The 18,191-nt window shown below is 39.5% G+C and overlaps 1 protein-coding gene and 1 long non-coding RNA gene across 2 annotated transcripts; one reads left to right on the forward strand and one right to left on the reverse strand.

Annotated features, from left to right (window-relative positions):
• Positions 1 to 5,384: 5,384 nt before the first annotated feature.
• On the reverse strand, positions 5,385 to 6,023 carry LOC105961134 (uncharacterized). The gene is made up of 2 exons (XM_088825950.1): positions 5,645 to 6,023; positions 5,385 to 5,455 (listed from the first exon to the last, which is right to left on the reverse strand). The coding sequence occupies exons 1-2, from the start codon at positions 6,021 to 6,023 to the stop codon at positions 5,385 to 5,387; spliced, it is 450 nt and encodes a 149-aa protein (XP_088682076.1).
• A 1,409-nt stretch (positions 6,024 to 7,432) lies between these two features.
• On the forward strand, positions 7,433 to 15,662 carry LOC148767087 (uncharacterized). The gene is made up of 2 exons (XR_016034200.1): positions 7,433 to 8,339; positions 8,903 to 15,662. It is a non-coding gene; the product is annotated as an uncharacterized LOC148767087 (long non-coding RNA).
• The last annotated feature ends 2,529 nt before the right edge of the window (positions 15,663 to 18,191 follow it).

Here is an 18,191-nt window from a genome sequence, read left to right on the forward strand (position 1 = left end):
ACCAAGTCCTGCTATTCAATTTTCGGCTACAACTATTTCCGGGAAAGCTCAAGTCCCGTTGGTCAGGACCATTCGTAGTCCTGAGCACAACCCCACAAGGAGTTATCGAAATACAAGGCCGAGACGGTCCGTCGTTCAAAGTGAATGGGCAACGAGTTAAGCATTACTATCCAAATGGTGCTCCCGAGGAAGTGGAGCATGTCGCACTAATTTTCTCCCAATAAATCCAAAAGAAGTCGAGCCGTCGACTGTAAAACAGGCGCTAAATGGGAGGCAACCCATTAATGCTTATTCTCTGTCATTTTTCTTTTGTTCTTGCTTTCATTTTCGTTTTTAGTCTTTTCTTGCATTTTTATATTTTTTAGGGTTCAATATCTCTATCTCACCCATTTAAATTTCAAATTTTGTGCAGATTACAGGACCTAGATCGCGATCCAGAAAGTCGGATCGCGATCTGGGGGGTCTTACAGTGGTGAAATTGGAGCGGAACCGGATCGCGATACACACTACCCGGATCGCGATCTGGGATGTTATACAGAAGAAAAAAAATGAGGATCTAGATCGCGATCCAGAAAGTCGGATCGCGATCTGGGGGGTCTTACAGAGAGCAAATAGGGGTCAAATCCAGATCGCGATCTGGGGGGTCTTACAGAGGCTACAAGATGCGGACCCAGATCACGATCCGGAAATCCATATCGCGATCTGGGGGCAAAAACTGTACTTATTCGAAAAACCCTTCTCTTTTTCTCACTTCTTTCTTTTACAAAATTCGAAAACCACCCTTTCCCCCAACCCTAGAACTTCGATTTTCTATCAAATTTCTTCTTCCAACTTGCATATTTTTAGATTTTCATCAACTATTAATATTATTGCTTGTTGTTATTGAGAATTGTGGATGAATCTTCAACAAATGAGGGTTAGTTTTCGAAAGGAACTAACATTCAAGGAGTTTCAAAGAACTTGCGCACGCCAAGTGTTCGACGAATTGTCCGAACCAATTTCAAGTTTCATTTTGCACCCTCATTCACACCATGACTTCACCGGCAAACAAACTCCAAAAGACGGGTGAGAATTCCAAGAAAGCCCAACCGAAGGGCAAAGGAAAAGCACCGGAAAAGAAGAAGGGCAAGGCTCAAGGCAAAAAGGGGGGAGAAGGCTCTTCACACTCGCCTTCACATTCGGAGGGACCAACCGAGCGAACAATGCCAAGAACCGGTGACGTGCCACTCAACACGGGCTCCCGTGCCAATCAACGCACGCTCGTGAGCGACGTCACCTTCGACGAACACGATGAAGACATCTATGTGAATGTCGAAGCCAAGAGCGAATTTATCGACCGCCTCCCTCGATCGATCGTCCCAGAGCGTGAGTTGGATGTCCGTACGATTGGATGCCCCTCGGTCATCAACAACATCCAAGAAAGGTGTTGGAGAGTACTCGTCGACAAACCGGGCACCTACAACGAGAACTTGGTTCGACTCTTCTACGCCAATGCCGGTCAGTGCAAAGGCTCGGTGGTTTTCATCCGGGGCGTCGAAGTTCGTTATGACGCAGAAGCCATCAACCGAGTCTACAAGATTATCCCCCATCTTCCGGACATCCCGACCGAGCCGTTCCAAGCACTAAAGATGGAGACGACGTACAAGGACCTCATTCAGGCCCTGTGCCCCCGAGGATCATATTGGGCACCAGGAGATAAGTGGTTCTATCGAGCCGAGCTTTCGAGGGAGGCAAAGATTCGGATGTATTTCGTTTGCTCCCGACTCATGCCGACGGTTTCAACGGCCCGGCCCTATGCCACTCGCCTCACGTTGATGTACGCAATCATGAAGGGCACCCCTTTGAACGTGGGTGCCATTATCCACTCAGAGATTCGACGGTGCATGGGCGACACCTCTTTGGGGCCGATGTTCCCCTCCCTCATCACCACCTTATACAAAAATGCCAACGTGGCGATGTTTGCCGACGACAAGGTAACAAAGGCTCCGAAGCCGATCTTCCCGTTCGACAAGCTCCAGCTAGCTTCCGGTCCACAGGGCGAGGGCGATGGCCCTGAGCTAGACGCGCCACCATCCGAGGACTCCCGACCAGCCCGAGCCGCACCACGAGGCGGAAAAAAACAACAGACAGCAGCAGCAGCAGCAGCAGCTCTGCCACTTTCGGAGTATATGGGCGAGTGGATGGATGCTATTGAGGAGAACGTGGGCTGGTTCAAGAAGATGATCAAGGTGATGGCAGCAGCACTCCAGTGCAGGACGGACGACGTCGTCGAGCCACGACCATTCCCACCACGGCCTCGTTTTCACGGAGCATCTTCCTCCAGCGCGGCCGCAGAAGAAGCTGCACGCGCGGCGACCACCACACTGGTGAGGCCCGTCTGGGAGGAGCACGAGCGTGGACTTCGGGAGGACGAGGAACGAGCAATCGAGGAAGACCATGACATCTAGGGACGTTGTGTTTTCTATCCCTTTTATTTTTTATTCTGCTTTAGAGCATATGGACTATGCTAGAGTTTGAGTTTGAGGGTGGTGTTTGTTGAACCTCTTTGTTTTTGTTTTTGTTTTTATTTCGTTTATTTTGGGATAAGTCGTTGGATTGATATTTCGTTTACAATGTATCTTTGCTAGACTTTGTTTTTATTTTATTTTATTTATCTTATTTTGATTTGATTTGGTCTTTTGCATGCATATCACATAATTTAGTTTCGTTTATGTATTTCGATTTCCGTAATTGTGTTATGTTTGTCACATGCATTTCATTTAGGATCGAGTGTAATTTGCATTTTCGGGTTCTATTGAAGCAAAGCAATTAATGAATTAGTAGATGGGCTAGTTGATTTTAAAATTGAAATTTTGGATAACCGGCTAATTATAGATGAACCTTCCGACCGCGTTTTTGCAACTTGTGTGGATAGCCTTTCGAATCATTTCCGATTAAGCTTGAGCGCACTTTTCTGAGGGGTATACAAGTCTGAGGTCTGGGGGGCGAGTTAGAATTGAATTGTGCGTTTACGATTTCCAGTTGTTGGCTAAAAGTTCTTTCAATGGTCTTTACGTTTTTTATGTTATTACGTTAAAAAAAAAAAAAAAGAAAGAAAAAAGAAGAAAAAGAGAAAAATAATAATTTGTGGTATTGTTGTGATTCACGCTCTGATTTCCCCGCCTTTCTGACTCGAGCTTAACCCGTTGGGTGCACCTCGTCGCTAAGTCTCTCGAGCTGTCGAGCTTAGGGGTTTCTTGGACTAAAGTTCGATACATAGGTCAGGGAAATAACACAGTGGTGTCGAGCCTTGCACGAGTCACCATTATGCCCATTTCAAAAAAAATGAAAAAAGAAAAAAATTGTGATGAAAATCACCAAAAATATTGTTGTTGTCATTTCTTATATTGAATAAATAGACCTACTTATGCCCAACTCGAGTTTTTGAATTTCAGAATCAAAACTTGCTTTTCACCCACATTTCTACTCAAAACCCTCGATAATTGTGTTTATTGTCTAATTACGGATTCTTTAGTCTATCTTTCATTTTGGTGTAGAAACAACTAATTGCGTCGGTAAGAAAGTCGAATACCTTCAGTCGTATACCATTCTAAGATTTTAAGTTATCTAGCTCGTTTTATCTTTGGAATTAATTGCAATGCTTTGACCAATCCGGCAACTTTGTGGGTGTGTTGTCTAAAAACCCTCACGAGACACAACTCGTCCTTTGGGGGTACCCAGGGGTTCAACGGCTTGTTGAATACGCTAAATGCAATCGTGATTCCCTACGTTAGTGGCCTAGTTTAGTTTGTTGTTTTTATTTCATTCTTGTTGTAGTTTCGTTTTGATTTACTCGAGACGAGTAAAGATCTAAGTTTGAGGGTGTGATAAGTGTTCGTTTTGCACGATTTTTGCTTATCAAATCTTCGAGTTTTGGTCTTCGTTCGTCCGAGTTTCGGCTTTATTTGTATATATTATTGCGTTTCTTGTTTTATTTCTATTTCAGGGTTTTATTAGGTATTTTTGCCGAGTCGAAGCCATTTGAATGCGAAACCGAATTTTCAAGCCAATTTTGGGGGCAAGAAGACCCAGATCGCGATCTGACATCTCCGGATCACGATCTAGGGGTTGTCACAGAATGAAAATGGATCAAGACCCAGATCGCGATCTGACATTCCGTATCGCGATCTGGGGGTGTTTACAGTGCTGAAATGTTGAAGATCCAGATCGCGATCTAGCAATCCGTATCGCGATCTGGGGTTGTTTACAGTGCTGAAATGTTGAAGATCCAGATCGCAATCCAGCAATCCGTATCGCGATCTGGGGGATCTTACAGTGCTGAAATGTTGAAGAACCAGATCGCGATACACATTTCTGGATCGCGATCTGGCATGGCGGTGGGCAGTTCCCCGAGGCTGCCAGATCGCGATCCAAACAACCCAGATCGCGATCTGGGCACGCCTTTTGTGAAAGATATTTTGTTTTGCAAAGCTTCTTGAGGAAGCTTTGCATTTCACTATAGATAGAAAGGCCCTTTCATTCTTCATTCCTTCTTCGACTTTTTACGGTTTTCGACAGTTCTTCACGGGAATCATCAACGGGGGTTTCGACTTGGGTTATTCTTACGCAATTTCTTTACGTTTTGTTCTTCATTTCCTTTGTACATTATTTTGACATTATGTTTGTTATGAACTAAGAACATTTTCTTCTAGGGTAATAAAGCCTTGTATATATTCATTTCGATCGTCATTTCTGTTATCTTTTTGTCGTGTTTCGATTTCGTTTATGTTTTCCTGTATTAAATGCTTCTGATTGTTTGATCAGCTCTCGGATTGATATTAAATAGGAATGAACTCGAGAGAGCATTTCTTGTTTGAAGTTAGGAAAACATAGCTCGGGGTGTGGAAACGGAGACGTGATGCACTTCGGGTAGCCCATAAGGACTTGACCTAAATGCTCTCTTAATAGCAGGTTCTGAACGGAGACGTCGGTCCTGTGGGTAGACTCTAACTACACTGGAGACGGGGGTTAGAGTACATTAGCGTCTGGGTTAACGAATAGGAATGTGGCATTAGATAACGGATTTGTAGATTGTTGTTGATTATACATAGGTGGATTTGGCTCTAGAAGTCCCCTTTAAATCGAAGTCCCCCCGCTTTGAGTTGTCGTTACTTTATTTACATACATTCTATATTTGCATGTTTACGATCTTGCATGCTTTTAAATTAGGGTTTCTCACCATTCCAAATATTTACAATCGGCTAGATAATATAACGATAATATAATTACACTACTCAGGATGTGAATCTACAAGGTCCCTGTGGATCGATATCCGGAACCACTGTTCTGCAAAATGCGATACTGTATACTTGCGGTAATTTATACGTGAGGAAAACGCGTATCAATTATATGAGCAAATCATCAGGTGTCTCAATGCCCATAACTCCATCATTGTCGTCACCATTAGTACCATCGCCTATACTTAACACCCAATTTAAGAAGTTCTTCATTTCCTCGCAATTAGAACTTGTTGAGAAAAACTTCATATGTTTTGTTAATATTAATAATTCACAATGCCACCACAAATGTGAAGAATTTATTCTCACCAACACAACTTGTTGTCTTGTTTCCTTTAACACAACATACAATATTTGTCTGAAATCACCTCGAAAAACAAATGTTTTGCCATCAAAGGGTTTGTTCTCATTTTCAGGATCAAACTGGCTTAGGATATCCTCCAAAGATTGATGTACGACGTTAAAACAATGCTTGTGAATCATCGGAGCTTCATCCCAAATGATGAGTTTCGCTTTCATTATCAACTTCGCCAAAGCGGACTCACATGCAATGTACGTTGCAAGTAGATTCTTCATAAACATTAAAAGGAATGACAAACCTCGAGTGTGATGTTCTTCAACTGTGAGTACTATTTCACCTTTTGACCTTAAAGCTGCCAAAAGCGTTCTCCAAATATAGGTCTTACCAGTACCTCCGTAATCATAAAGGAAAAATAAACCACCACGCCTCTCATTTACACGAACCATAATCTTATCATAGATAACCCTTTATTCGACATTGAGACTTGACAATAACTCTGAATGTTCGGCAGTTAGTGCACTTCTGTCATTATTAGGTTCATCATATATAAGTCTATTTTGAACTTATGGGATAAGAGACATGTTTGGGAACGACATTGATGGAAAATCAACTACACTCTTATTGATACTTCGCAGATTTTCTTAAATTTCCATTAGGGTAAAAATAATCAAATCATCTTCATCAAGCTGCAAAGCTGAGATATAAAAATTAATTTATGAAATTAGCAACAATGCATAAAACAATAAATGACAGACAAAATAAATTTTGTATCATATTTACAAAATACATAAAATATATGAAAAACTACCTTCACGTTGGAGTACAGTTCTTTGCGTGCGCAGGATATCAATCAATCAAAAAATGCCATACTTTACCCCAAACATTTTTAGGCCGTGCCATTTGATTCGATAATAGAAGAGTTGTGTATATATTTCGTTAGGAATTTAACAAACTCCCAATGGCTTGCTTCTTCAATAACATATATGTACTCCTTATCATCATCTAACAAACCAATTCCTTAGCAAACATCTCTAAACGTAGAATAAACCACATTAGTGAAGGTTCTTAACTCAATATAAGAAGGTCCTCTAACTATATTGAGTACGATTCGCATATAATATAATTCACCACTTCCTGGGGCTACGTAATGAGTTCTTCCAACAGAGAATCATTTCTTCTGGGAGTCCGTACATGTAAAGGTTGTTTCCAGACAAATTTCGCTGTTAATTCCGCATAGGCAAGACCCTTCGCCGTAGTATATCTAGAGTTTGCATCCGTCCATGCTAAAAAAATTGATTGTTGTACATGTGGCCTCTCAATAACCGAGTCAAGAGGCCCATCACCATAAAAAAATACAACTTTCATTGAGCTGGTGAATAGACAAACGCTCCGCTGCCAATTCTCTGAAATGAACATCGAATGCAAATATTCGCCACACTGCTTCACATGGTGATAACTATCTACAATCAACGTACATCTTGATCTCATCGTAATTTTCTGATTCTGAGTCGCCAGCTCATGTTCCATAAAAGTTGCAGTAACACGATCATGATCTTTGTTGATGTACTTGAAAATATACTTAATTGATCTTGATTGGTTGCACCACTCAACATTTATATGTGCCTTGTACCTTTTCATTAGATGTGGATTATAAGGCACCACAAATCTTTTATCGACATCATTTTTTTCTTTTTTGACTACCCTGCCATTATCCCTTCTCCTGTACAGTGGAAAGCCTTCTTCAACATTAGATATTCGATCATTGATTTTTTTTGTTGTAGCAGGAACAAACTATAGCAACTCCAGTAATAGATCGTAGTACTAAACAAACACTCTAATGTATAATTAGTGTAACACCCCGTAAATGTGTAAGTTGTTCAAGTTTGGGGATAATTGAATTTATTTAGTTGATATGTGTCGATATGGAATTATAATATATTTCGAATTTGATGGGAAGTGTAGAATAGTAATTATCTAAAGTTATGGCGTCTATTTGGTAATTAAGAAAACAATTTGGCCTTGTAGCCAATTTTCAGAATTTATAGTGAGATAGGGATTGACGTGTACTTCGCCTATTCTAATTCCTTCTATGGCAGCCACGTTTCTCTTCTCTCTCCATCACCGTCTCTCTACCTCACCGTCTCTCTCTTTCTCTCTATCTTCCTCTTTTCTCTCTCTCTTGCTCACGTCTATCTCCGCCATTCTCTCTAGCGGAGTCTTGGCTGGAATCACCTAAATTAATCGGAATTATCGAGTTTCCAAGTGAGGGTTTGGTGTAATCAAGTTTAGGTTGAAGAATTGAGAGGTGAAAGATGAAAGCCCGAATTGATTCTTCAAAGGAAGTGCCGCAACGTTTTATGAACAGAGTTTTGAGAATCCGGAGGCACTAGTATAAACCATAAGAGGTCAGCTTCACATCGGTGGTGGTGGTCGGAATGGGTCGAAGAAGACGAGCTGTCCAGAGTTGAATTTCAGCTTTTGGTCCTTTGAAGAATTAATTGCTCGGAGGCCTTAAAGGTTGAATATTGACGATCAGGACACACGGTTAGAAACCTTGAGATGTTAGCTTTCGATTGGTGTTGGAGCTCGGTAGTATTAATCGGCGGTGGTTGCCGGAATTGGGCGAGAAGTTCAGCCTGCTCGCTGGATCTATAATGAAATCTGCTGCCGCACCTGTTTTCGGAGCCGAAATCGAAGGGTTTCGAATGCGAATTTGGAATCGGTTCCTTCAGGAAACTCGTAGAGGACATCGTAAACTGTAAGTAAGTGTTCAATCATATCGAATTAGAGTATTTAATATACGTGTTTTAGAGGTCGGAATCCGATGACAGTAATCTGCCGGAAACAGGGCAGTTTTGAGTATCTTCTTGCGGGACTGTTTTCGATATGTTGGGATCATAATTTGGGCTGTGCGTCTGGATGAAACTTGTAGATTAAGTTGTCAGGTTTCATTTGATGTATTATTTGGACAATTTGGATAACCGTACGATTTGTTATGATTTTCCAAAGAAACTGTGACAGCAAACGAAATTATCCAAAAAATCTGGCAGGTTTATGTACTCATCTTTCGGGGTTATTATTGACGGGTTATGTTGTTAATTTGGGATTAAAGTCTTTAGTAAAATTGTAGATACAGATGTTATCTTTAACTTTATATATCGTTTAGGTCATTCGGATAAGTACGACGATCGCAGTGATTATTTGAATAGAGTGCCACGAGAATCAATTCTTAGTATATGTTTAAGAAATTGACTATGTCATATAGTGGATGGTAGTATGACTATATTACTGTTCGGAATCTTATTTAGTTCTAATATTTGCATAGGTGTTGAGCGTAGTAAAGCTCTCACTCAAGGTTTAAGCTTAAAGATGCTTCTATAGCACTTCTATAGCACTAGCGTTGGACTCCAGGTGAGAAACTATGACTCCTTATCCGATTTCTTTCCTGCGCTTAATATCTCCTTTGTTTGAACCAAATATATTCTCCATCTTGAATCCTTTGATGCATTGATTATATTTTTCTTGGAATATGATCCTTAATGTTCTGCGAGCATATTCGTTTCCTTGGCTCGAACTTGGAACCTTGATCTTGTTCTTGAAATCTTGAACTTGTCAATTCTCTTGGTTGCTATGTTCACGGCTAATTCCTACACTTGATTCCTTGGCCTGAACATTTTCCTTGAATCGATATTGAATTATATTTATTCTCAAAATCTTGTCTTGAATGTTTTCCGAGAATAAATATTTTGTTGGCTCGAACTTGAATCTCATGTTTATTGAATTCATTGAGATCTTGATATACTCGTTCTTGGAACCTGACATGGAATTTATTGTTCTTCTTGAATTCCATATTCACGACAATTCTTCATTGGCTTGAATTGAAATCTGAACATGTTCATTATCCTGAGACTTGATATTCAATTATCATGATCGTGACTTATCTTGTGAATGATTGACTTGATTCTTGAATTGATTCTTGAAATGAATGACTTGATATTCCTAAAAGGAATGATATTGATTCTTGAACCTACTGTCCCCACCCTTGAGGACGCTCTTGGGGGAGCTGGGCCCTAGGACCATTTCGGCAAGACGATCGGGCAGTATTGGGCTGACGATGACTGGTCTCCCGAATGGTACCTCCTGATGGTTCGGACTCACGTTCGTTTGGAGTTAAATGTTCCTGAGCCGAATCGGCACGTTCCGGTCGTGCCTCATGCCTGTTTCCGACCGAGTGGCCACTCGGGACGGAGTGGAGGGATAAGGATGTGATATGATTTTTACTTGTTGGGAGTTACAAGGTTGGAGACCCCACCAAATATTGAACTCAAGCCGTACATGTTACACTCTTGGACATGTTACACTTCTGTTAATGAAATTCTTGTAAAGTCTCTCGTTATATGTTCTGTTCTGTTGATTCTCATCATACTCATGGATCATATGTTTTTCACTAAGTCATTCGGACTTATTCGTTTCTCCTTTCTGATATTAATGCGCAGGTAAAAGAAAGATTTATACCTAAAATTTCATACTAAGAGTTAAAGCTCGTGTATGCCTCCGATTAGTCTCGTCGAGAGGTATCTCTATTTATGTTCCGTATAGGAATCCTTTGATCGAGAATTTTGTAATAGAGTAAGTGGTGTCGAAGTCGACTTGTAATAGAACCTCCTTTTGTAAACACGATGGTATAGATATTGGGGGTTTAATGTTTTGGTCATTGAAAAATTGAGGAGCGTATTTGGGGTCATTGAATGTACTGCATGTTGAGTGGTGTTCCGCCACGAGGTGCCTGCTACTCGGGGCGGGGCGCTACAGGTGGTATCAGAGCTTTGGGTTGGTAAAGCTTTGGGTTGGATGCCCGAGCGATGATGAAAAGGGATCTTTGAGAATTGTAGAGCTATGAATTGAATCTTGGGGAATTGAGAAGATTGGTGATAATCGAGTATTAGAGGCATTGAGATAATACTTTAGCATCTATTACCGATATAGATAGTGAGGAATACCCCGTAGAAATATCTATCATACACGACCTGAGACGCAGTTTGAGATTCTTGGTTCTTTTGGTTACTTCAATTGGCTTCCAATTCTCCCAATTCTCCAATGTTGATCACGAGTGAGGTTCCTAGTCTCACTTGAATTTGGTAACACCTTTTCTTGTAGACGTCCCATTCCATTTTACTTCATAACTTGACTTCCTTATCCAAACCATATTATCTCGTTTTGAGTATTGAATTACGGTGAACCAAATATTCGGGAGTTCTTTTGTTCACTCCTTATCATTCCAATGAATTCAATTTTGATTCGTTGGCCTATATTGTATAATTTCATTTGTTGATCGTAATCGATTCTCTTATCTCATTTTAATACCTCATAGTCTTAGTTACCAATTTTATGAGGTTTCGTACCCCTTCAAATTCCGCCTGGCTTGGATTATCTTTTGTTTTGAAGCCCTTACCTTATTGTGCTACCATCTCCACCTTGTATCCTTTGTAAATATTCTATGGTTTCGGCTTATCTATTTGCCGAGACTTCTTATCCAGTTCACTCCATCTTTAGTGTTCAATTATTTTGAATACCATATGATTTTGGTCATGTTCTTGTGAGGTTCCTTATTTTTTTTCCACTACCATCTGCTTTTGATAATTGTGAGGTTTTATATCTCTTTGAACACTCTAGTTTCGGCTAATCTATTTGTCGAGACTTTTTATTTCCTTGAATATTGCTTTACTTAATCAATATATACTACTCCATTTTCAATGTTCCAATTTCCTTGAATATCTCGTGATTTTGGTCACGGACCTTTGAGGTCCCTATTCTCGTTTCAATTGGTTATACCATTTGTTATGATTCTGATATCGGATCAATCTTTCTACCTATTTTTGAGGTTCTTGTTCTTTTGGCCTCAAAATTCGATTCTTGTGCATGAATTGTTCCATTGTTATTATTGATCACAATGGAAATCCCATATCTCATTTCAAAACTCCTTATCTCATTTCAATACTTCGGCATCTCGGTTACCTATTTTTTTAGGTTTATGATTCTTTGAATACAATATTGCTAAACTATCTTACTTCCTTCCCACTATTGATCACGAGTGAGGTATTTGATCTCGTTTGAATGCCTCGATATCCTTGTTACGTTTTTTTTGAGATTCCTCATCTCATTTAATACTTCTCGATTTGGATATCCTATTATGTGAGGTTTCTTATCCCTTTGAAACCTTGTGATTCGACTTCTTTATGTTGCTTCTATTTGTTCCCTCTCACTCATAGACCATGATTATTGTTAATTCAGGGTAAAAGAATGGACCTTGTTTGGGTAATGTCGTGTCATATGACTACGGTTGTATACATCTATTGTTATATCACCTTATGGATTCGACCTGGAATAATTTCGACGATTATCTTACTCGACGGAAAAAGGTTATGTAGTTATCATGACTTAGAAATTGTATAGAGTTTGTTGACTCTTAAGGTATCTTGAGCGGTTTGAATTCTTGTATCTAATCGTCAGGGTACAAGGAGCTAAGTGCTATGCAGGGCAAAGTGCTACCCAATGGGAGCCACCTCTTAATCTTGCATGAGCCACCTCTAGAGTCCTTAGTATCCGATAAGTCAGCTATATCTTGACATTGGATTATCAGTTTTTGCAATTCTATTTGGTTAATATCAAGAGCTAAGTGCTATGTGGAGAAGGTGTTTAATGTACAACACCTATGTCAATAACACCGTAGAGAGTTCCACTTTTCCTTGTAAGATGTGAACGAGCAACTACAAGAATTCGTCCTTGATGATCAACTTGCTATAAATAAGTTTTGCCCGTCTTGTAGTTTGGTTGAAGTAATTCACCATCGACATTAATAGACATAATGTATATAATGTTTCGGACATGATTAGAGCGTACTTAGTGTCGAAGAATGACATTAGACTAGTTGACCTATGTTGAAATAGGGGTGAATTGAATGAATTAAGGCTACTCAATTGTCGGATATTATGTTCTCTACGATAAGTATTTATTAGGCATGCGGTTGCGAAACCACGGGAAGATTGTATCAACCGTTGCCATTTTTTATTACTCTTGATTTTAGAAGTAAAGCTCTCTTCCATCAACCGTTGCCTGGTCGATCTACTATTCGGAAACCTTTTCCTTGCGAACGCCATCTATAATCAAGCCCTTCTAGTGTCCAATGTTGATACAATAAGTAAATCAGGCTTCGTCGTCCTCTTTGATTGCAATTGTGGTGCATTCAATTCCACTTTATGTAGACCAATGAATAGAGAATTTTTGTGGACCGGGAAAGTAGTTGCCTCTTTGCCTGCTGAAGATAATGTAGATCCGAAATCTATCTCTTGTAGCTAACTCACATTGTCTCGATATAGATTATAAGTCATCTCGTTCGTATGAAAGCAACTATCTGCAACATAGGACAAAATTTCAGCTCGGTACGAGAAACGTTCTCAAAACTAACTCTCGTGTGAGTGGATGACTGAAAACATTCAAGGAACCTTGTGAACGTACAACGTGAATTATCGTGATGACTTGGGACAACTATCAAGCAAGCGACAATACAAACAGCTTCGCAGTAGTTCGTGGAATAAAGTATCAATCGAGTTTGCGTTTCAAGACTAGATGAGCGACGAACAACTAACGACGGCAAACGTAAGGGCTTGGAGATTGACACCAGGTGCTATCGGTAAAGTTCGACTTATCAAATTAAGATCAAAGCCTGCACAAGATTGTCAAAAGAGTTATACATATGTGGAGCTAGATAAATAATTCTAATTACCACAAAGATTCGACCGAAACGGAGGAGAAGAAACACGTTCTCTTGAAGAATGTGACACGGATAACTAGGGAGAGATTTAAAGATTCGAACGATATCAGACCCTTATTAATCCCTTTCATTCCTCTCATCATACCATTATCATACCATTTATAGCACTCCTAGCTACAACCCTAACTAGATTGTTTCTTATAGGTTGACGTACCTCATAAGTCCCATTAATTGGTTGACGAACCGTATCTTGGCCTTCAACTTCTAGAACGTTATAAATATTTAGCATCTTGCTCAACAGTAATGCTATATCGAGTATGAGACCGATGAATTGGATAATATTTCTAATAAAGTCGCGGATAACAAGGTTCCACGAGCAATACTTCCTAGTATAGATCGTCAAGGAAACAATTTATAATATGTGTTAGGAACACCGACTAAGCTAACACCATTTTGATCGATTTCGAATATTATTCATTGAAGCGACATGGCTTGAAGATAAATTATCACATGAATAGAAATCGTTTCCTATTGTCGGTACCAACTTTCTATACTTGCTAGAGATTATACGCTCAAGTGATATCCATCTTGATAACGAATTCCTCAATCACAAGACTTGAAGGTATTATGGAGAAACCACCAAGTTGAAGAAGCGACGGATGAGCAAGAAGATAATTTTAGGAAATCGTATTTCCATGTTTGAATAATAGTTGAGAATCTGGGGACCAGATTCTTTTAAGGAGGGAAGAGTGTAACACCCCGTAAATGTGTAAGTTGTTCAAGTTTGGGGATAATTGAATTTATTTAGTTGATATGTGTCGATATGGAATTATAATATATTTCGAATTTGATGGGAAGTGTAGAATAGTAATTATCTAAAGTTATGGCGTCTATTTGGTAATTAAGAAAACAATTTGGCCTTGTAGCCAATTTTCAGAATTTATAGTGAGATAGGGATTGACGTGTACTTCGCCTATTCTAATTCCTTCTATGGCAGCCACGTTTCTCTTCTCTCTCCATCACCGTCTCTCTACCTCACCGTCTCTCTCTTTCTCTCTATCTTCCTCTTTTCTCTCTCTCTTGCTCACGTCTATCTCCGCCATTCTCTCTAGCGGAGTCTTGGCTGGAATCACCTAAATTAATCGGAATTATCGAGTTTCCAAGTGAGGGTTTGGTGTAATCAAGTTTAGGTTGAAGAATTGAGAGGTGAAAGATGAAAGCCCGAATTGATTCTTCAAAGGAAGTGCCGCAACGTTTTATGAACAGAGTTTTGAGAATCCGGAGGCACTAGTATAAACCATAAGAGGTCAGCTTCACATCGGTGGTGGTGGTCGGAATGGGTCGAAGAAGACGAGCTGTCCAGAGTTGAATTTCAGCTTTTGGTCCTTTGAAGAATTAATTGCTCGGAGGCCTTAAAGGTTGAATATTGACGATCAGGACACACGGTTAGAAACCTTGAGATGTTAGCTTTCGATTGGTGTTGGAGCTCGGTAGTATTAATCGGCGGTGGTTGCCGGAATTGGGCGAGAAGTTCAGCCTGCTCGCTGGATCTATAATGAAATCTGCTGCCGCACCTGTTTTCGGAGCCGAAATCGAAGGGTTTCGAATGCGAATTTGGAATCGGTTCCTTCAGGAAACTCGTAGAGGACATCGTAAACTGTAAGTAAGTGTTCAATCATATCGAATTAGAGTATTTAATATACGTGTTTTAGAGGTCGGAATCCGATGACAGTAATCTGCCGGAAACAGGGCAGTTTTGAGTATCTTCTTGCGGGACTGTTTTCGATATGTTGGGATCATAATTTGGGCTGTGCGTCTGGATGAAACTTGTAGATTAAGTTGTCAGGTTTCATTTGATGTATTATTTGGACAATTTGGATAACCGTACGATTTGTTATGATTTTCCAAAGAAACTGTGACAGCAAACGAAATTATCCAAAAAATCTGGCAGGTTTATGTACTCATCTTTCGGGGTTATTATTGACGGGTTATGTTGTTAATTTGGGATTAAAGTCTTTAGTAAAATTGTAGATACAGATGTTATCTTTAACTTTATATATCGTTTAGGTCATTCGGATAAGTACGACGATCGCAGTGATTATTTGAATAGAGTGCCACGAGAATCAATTCTTAGTATATGTTTAAGAAATTGACTATGTCATATAGTGGATGGTAGTATGACTATATTACTGTTCGGAATCTTATTTAGTTCTAATATTTGCATAGGTGTTGAGCGTAGTAAAGCTCTCACTCAAGGTTTAAGCTTAAAGATGCTTCTATAGCACTTCTATAGCACTAGCGTTGGACTCCAGGTGAGAAACTATGACTCCTTATCCGATTTCTTTCCTGCGCTTAATATCTCCTTTGTTTGAACCAAATATATTCTCCATCTTGAATCCTTTGATGCATTGATTATATTTTTCTTGGAATATGATCCTTAATGTTCTGCGAGCATATTCGTTTCCTTGGCTCGAACTTGGAACCTTGATCTTGTTCTTGAAATCTTGAACTTGTCAATTCTCTTGGTTGCTATGTTCACGGCTAATTCCTACACTTGATTCCTTGGCCTGAACATTTTCCTTGAATCGATATTGAATTATATTTATTCTCAAAATCTTGTCTTGAATGTTTTCCGAGAATAAATATTTTGTTGGCTCGAACTTGAATCTCATGTTTATTGAATTCATTGAGATCTTGATATACTCGTTCTTGGAACCTGACATGGAATTTATTGTTCTTCTTGAATTCCATATTCACGACAATTCTTCATTGGCTTGAATTGAAATCTGAACATGTTCATTATCCTGAGACTTGATATTCAATTATCATGATCGTGACTTATCTTGTGAATGATTGACTTGATTCTTGAATTGATTCTTGAAATGAATGACTTGATATTCCTAAAAGGAATGATATTGATTCTTGAACCTACTGTCCCCACCCTTGAGGACGCTCTTGGGGGAGCTGGGCCCTAGGACCATTTCGGCAAGACGATCGGGCAGTATTGGGCTGACGATGACTGGTCTCCCGAATGGTACCTCCTGATGGTTCGGACTCACGTTCGTTTGGAGTTAAATGTTCCTGAGCCGAATCGGCACGTTCCGGTCGTGCCTCATGCCTGTTTCCGACCGAGTGGCCACTCGGGACGGAGTGGAGGGATAAGGATGTGATATGATTTTTACTTGTTGGGAGTTACAAGGTTGGAGACCCCACCAAATATTGAACTCAAGCCGTACATGTTACACTCTTGGACATGTTACACTTCTGTTAATGAAATTCTTGTAAAGTCTCTCGTTATATGTTCTGTTCTGTTGATTCTCATCATACTCATGGATCATATGTTTTTCACTAAGTCATTCGGACTTATTCGTTTCTCCTTTCTGATATTAATGCGCAGGTAAAAGAAAGATTTATACCTAAAATTTCATACTAAGAGTTAAAGCTCGTGTATGCCTCCGATTAGTCTCGTCGAGAGGTATCTCTATTTATGTTCCGTATAGGAATCCTTTGATCGAGAATTTTGTAATAGAGTAAGTGGTGTCGAAGTCGACTTGTAATAGAACCTCCTTTTGTAAACACGATGGTATAGATATTGGGGGTTTAATGTTTTGGTCATTGAAAAATTGAGGAGCGTATTTGGGGTCATTGAATGTACTGCATGTTGAGTGGTGTTCCGCCACGAGGTGCCTGCTACTCGGGGCGGGGCGCTACAATTAGAAACTAAAGTCCAGAAATAGATCAAAAGAGGGAAAAAAAAACTAAAACCTAAACTGGACAGAAAATATAATGGATGTGTAGACATAATTAATAGTTTGAACATTGTAAAAATAAAATAAATTAAAAGAACAAAAAAAAAACACAAAATATAAATATCTCTTCGATTAAACTAATTCGATTCGCTGCCATCAGAATATTTGCGATCGTTTGGAAAGTCTAACAGGTCTGAATCATTCGAGCAATCCTCGTCACTACCATCATAATATTTGTGATCATTGTCAAAGTCTTACATATTCGTATCATTGGACCAATAGCCGTTCTCGTCGTTCACGTCGTATGCGAACTTGATCATTTCTGTTGGTCGGATTACTCTACAACGTTGTGTCGTACGAAATTTAAACGATGATTTGGTGACCTTCTCCGTGTCATTATTTTGGTTTTCACTGTAGATGGATTCAAATCCCACACCCGTTATTTGTAGGCAACGATTGTCGGGGTAGAATTTTACTCATCTTCATCTGATGAGTTTCTACCCTATTTGAAGCGGTATTACAATTGCAAAAGTGACACAATTGTTTAATACATATAAATGGTGAAACGACGATTGAAATTAATACACGCCAATTTTAGCTCAAAAAATCTCTAACTAACGATAGTGCCATACTTCAATAATTGCAATATAGTGCATATTCAAATTCCTGTAAAAAAAGAGCATGTAGAGATATCGGATATTCTTAAATTTAACATTACAGTGTCCAATAATGATACCAAAATTTTAGCATATAACAGATGCTGGAAATGAACATATACAACATAGGTGAATTGTTGGTAAAGTTAAACCAAAATAAATAATTGTGTACGCTGTAGTATGTATATGCCCCGAGAGACAAAGATAGGGGAAGAAGATAATTTCTGTAGGAGGAATAGTGTCCTAGATGATGTTTATATAGGGCTTTGGGAGTTGAGATTGACAAATTGAGTTCTTGAAAAACGTGGAAAAATAGCAGTTAAATAAAGGGGTTGTGGTGATGAGTTTGGAGACATGTGATTATATTAGTGGGTAACAAAAAAATATAAGAAATAAATAACAAAGTGGGAAAGTGGCCGCCGCAGTAGGGTTTGAAAG

Source organism: Erythranthe guttata, chromosome 11 (assembly GCF_056151865.1).
Source record: "Erythranthe guttata isolate IM_541 chromosome 11, IM_541, whole genome shotgun sequence".
NCBI lineage: Eukaryota > Viridiplantae > Streptophyta > Magnoliopsida > Lamiales > Phrymaceae > Erythranthe > Erythranthe guttata.

Bases quoted from the DNA above. Each gene is read 5' to 3' on its own strand.
- LOC105961134 (XM_088825950.1), bottom strand. From the start codon at position 6,023: ATGGTTCGTGTAAATGAGAGGCGTGGTGGTTTATTTTTCCTTTATGAT. The intron at 5,456-5,644 runs GTGATTTCAGAC...TGTTAAGTATAG, and splicing joins CAAAACATTTGTTTTTCGAG to GCGATGGTACTAATGGTGAC.